This window comes from Rhagoletis zephyria, unplaced genomic scaffold (assembly GCF_001687245.7).
Source record: "Rhagoletis zephyria isolate East Lansing unplaced genomic scaffold, Rhagoletis_zephyria_1.1 Rzeph_scaffold_09309, whole genome shotgun sequence".
NCBI classification, from domain to species: Eukaryota; Metazoa; Arthropoda; class Insecta; order Diptera; family Tephritidae; genus Rhagoletis; species Rhagoletis zephyria.
The window spans coordinates 1-3278 of NW_016166387.1; the positions used below are offsets into that span (position 1 = coordinate 1).

Genomic DNA, 3278 nt, shown 5'->3' on the forward strand with positions numbered 1-3278 from the left:
AAATCGATATTCATATAATTATCGTCTGGCTTAATATAGGTATATATTATTTATGCCATAAAAATGTGCAATTAATTATTAAAATTGTTTGTGGTTGTCGTCGCTGGACAAAAACTTTTTGAACACAAACCTTCAAAACTGGGATATATGTGTTTGTGTATATTTAATATAATTATTCATCTAATAATCTTTAACTATTATAGCGCGCAGCTAATTTTTAGTCCTACAAAAACTTTCAACTCTTTGTCAAAATGATTTTATTTTTTATTTTATCATGTTTTTTAGTCTGTACCTGTACATTTAAATATTTAAGATAGACAATAGCTGTGTTTTTTTACACGCATATATGTACATACATTTACGCTTAACGTGTAAAAAAAAATATCATCGAAAATTTCTATTTCAAAACAAGTAATTTTGATTTCATCGCCAACTATTTATAAGCGCACATAAAGTTTGTGGCTTAGAGCTCCATACAATTTTTAAGCGCAGAAACGTATGCGTGTAAAAAAAAATGGCACGCCTAATATCCATTATAGTCCTATGGCAACACAGGATGTGCATATAAAAATTATGCAAGACTTGTTGGCATAGTTCTGGCTAACTATTTATCAATTAAAACGCGTTTAGGTGAAAATGTGCCCCAACAAAAAGTCACTCAATCCATGAAACGCAATTCCTGCAGAACGACTATACTCATAAGAAGTTTAGATCAGGTATAAGCGTTGTTCCAACCAACGGTTAAAAAATATATAAAAAAAAAAAAAACATTAACATATCGCACGTTTAATAATATACAGAAGTATTTCAAAATTTCAATTTTGTGGGAAAACGCAATCAAAGTTTGATCAATTCATATAGTTGGTATGCAAATGACAGTTGAATTCTTTGGAAAGTTGAGCCATCTATTAAGCTGCACATGTTATACTTATCAAGCTTATTAATTGTATGAGCAAACCTCTAAAAACGTAAAAACGTAATATTAAACGTGCGATATCACAAATAATTGCTGTCAAATAATAATATTTCGGCACATACACTTTTGCCAAGATTTTGGCCGAGCTTTTCCTATTCGTAGCATGCGTCCTAATGTTATAAAATCAATGAATATCGATAAGTTGAAAAAGTCCATTCACTATAATTTAACAATTATCGATAGCTTGAGAAATTTCGATAATACCATCAATTTTTATATTTCGATAACTATCGATAAATTTCTACAGCAAATTTGGGCCATAATTTTCAACTAATTTTTAAACCATAAACTCTTCTCAACTTCAGGAAAATACCTTTCTAATGGTGTTCTCGAAATTGGGCCAGTGTAATCGTTAAACGAACGACCACAAAATTTATGTTAGGGTATTAATATATGTATGTATAAATAATAGAAAACTACCTTGTAGAATAAACAGAAGTTTAAAGCCTTCGCCAGCTCACATTCGTCACTCTTGATTTTTTAATATCGTTAATTTTTTGGTCGAATGCAGCCAAAACATCACAATTTCGCTTACTAATTCCTAGAGTCGTAGCACCCAACACATTATCCAGGTATATGAGAAAATTGCATTCCAAAAGTTGGCAACCTTCATCTATAACAAATACTTCTTACTAGAAAAAACTTGCAAAATCGGGCAGATGAATGTATCTTTTTAATACCAGGGATACGGTATATTCAAAAAGCATGGGCCCACTCCGCCTTCTATTTTGGAACCAACGGTATACAGATGATGTATCCAGGCAGAGATATCACTTTCCCCATCCCAGTCGATTCACGGCGGGAGAATGACCCCGAAAGATCTGTGAAATTCTACTTCAGGTCGTACATGAACGGTTGCAATCGATAAATAACACAGCTATTCTCGACCGTTCTTACTTTCCATATGCCCAGTTCTTGATGCTTATAGCGACGGGGTTCTAGGGAAGAGAGAACAGAAATCTTCAGTATGTGTCAATCCAAACAAAAAAGGAAGGCTAAAGACTGAAGGGAGACCTTTTGGAAAAGCTTTTAGTTCTTGAAATTATACCGGGCAGTGTATTATAATTAAACATTCAAGTTAAAAAATTACGTCAGTCTCTTTTACGCCTGCAACAAGTATGTACGTACAAATATAACAGCGTAGATATGTATTTAATAATATTGCTGATAAATTCCAGCTGTGGCAGCCATATGGTGACCGGCTTTCTGGTTCACATAAAATAAAATGAAAACTGAACTTAATGAAGTATCACCTCAGCAGTGTTGCGCTGCGTCGGAACTGAACTGCGGGCACAGCGGTGAATATACTAAAAGCAATTAATGTATTTAGTTAATGACACTTCGAACGAAGAAGTATTCCTTTGTCTGCCAATTACCATTCACAAATTTAGTTATTCTGAACTTCACACAAGCACTAATTTTTCTGTGCCTGCCAGAAAAGTAGTCAATATTTGGCTTTTGCTTTATGCACATCTTGTGGTGTACGGTTTAGTTTTGCGAGTGGAAAAATAAGTATTTAAAATATACTACGAAAAATGACCGAGGAAACAGAAGTGAGTTATAATTCGAAAGGCAGTTACTACATTAAATAAAAAAGTAAATTAAATATGTATATATTTGAAGCTCAGACTTTTTCGAGTTGAACAAAGCACGCCAGTCGTTTCTTTTCTGTTCCAACTGACGCCAATTGTGAAGCCAAGTCCTTCTCCACCTGGTCTTTCCATCGCAATGCGGGCCTCCCCCTTCCTCTGCTACCACCAGCAGGTTCCGAGTTGAATTTTTTCACGGCTGGGGCGTCGGTGTCCATTCGAACGACATGACTAAGCAAGCGGAGCCGCTGTATTTTAATTCGCTGCTCTATGAGCTCTGAAACGTCATCGTCTGCGGTACTCGCCATGACCAATGCATAAAGGCCCGTAAATCTCCCGCAATATCTTTCTCTCGAATACTCCAAGAGCTGCCTCATCGGATGTTGTCATAGTACATGCATGCTTCTGCGCCATATACCAGCACGAGCATGATGAGTGAAAAAAAAAAATATAATATATTATATATGTATATTATTTCATGTGACACCTCATTTTTGGAAATCGAGCGTACGGTACAGATTTTATGACTGGATGTTAAATATTTAACGCAACCATCTCCGAACTCGTGTAAGAAGTTTCACTTCAAAAAAAAAAATATTTCATTGCGACAAACTTTTTGCAAGTCTTTTATTTGCTGAAGAAAGAAGTCTCATAGCATAGGATAGCGGCATGTATGGATGCATGGATGTGGACTACCTTGCAAACTATTTTTC

At 35.1% G+C, this 3278-nt stretch overlaps 1 protein-coding gene across 1 annotated transcript in view; it reads left to right on the top strand.

Annotated features, from left to right (window-relative positions):
* The first annotated feature begins 2501 nt into the window (after nucleotides 1-2501).
* The window catches only part of LOC108375693 (calcyphosin-like protein), an 8357-nt gene continuing 7580 nt past the window's right edge, over nucleotides 2502-3278 (top strand). Inside the window, exon 1 of the mRNA XM_017631837.1 lies at nucleotides 2502-2529. Within this exon, the coding sequence (XP_017487326.1) occupies nucleotides 2512-2529 (18 nt within the window). The 5' untranslated portion in view covers nucleotides 2502-2511. The remainder of the gene's footprint in view (nucleotides 2530-3278) is intronic.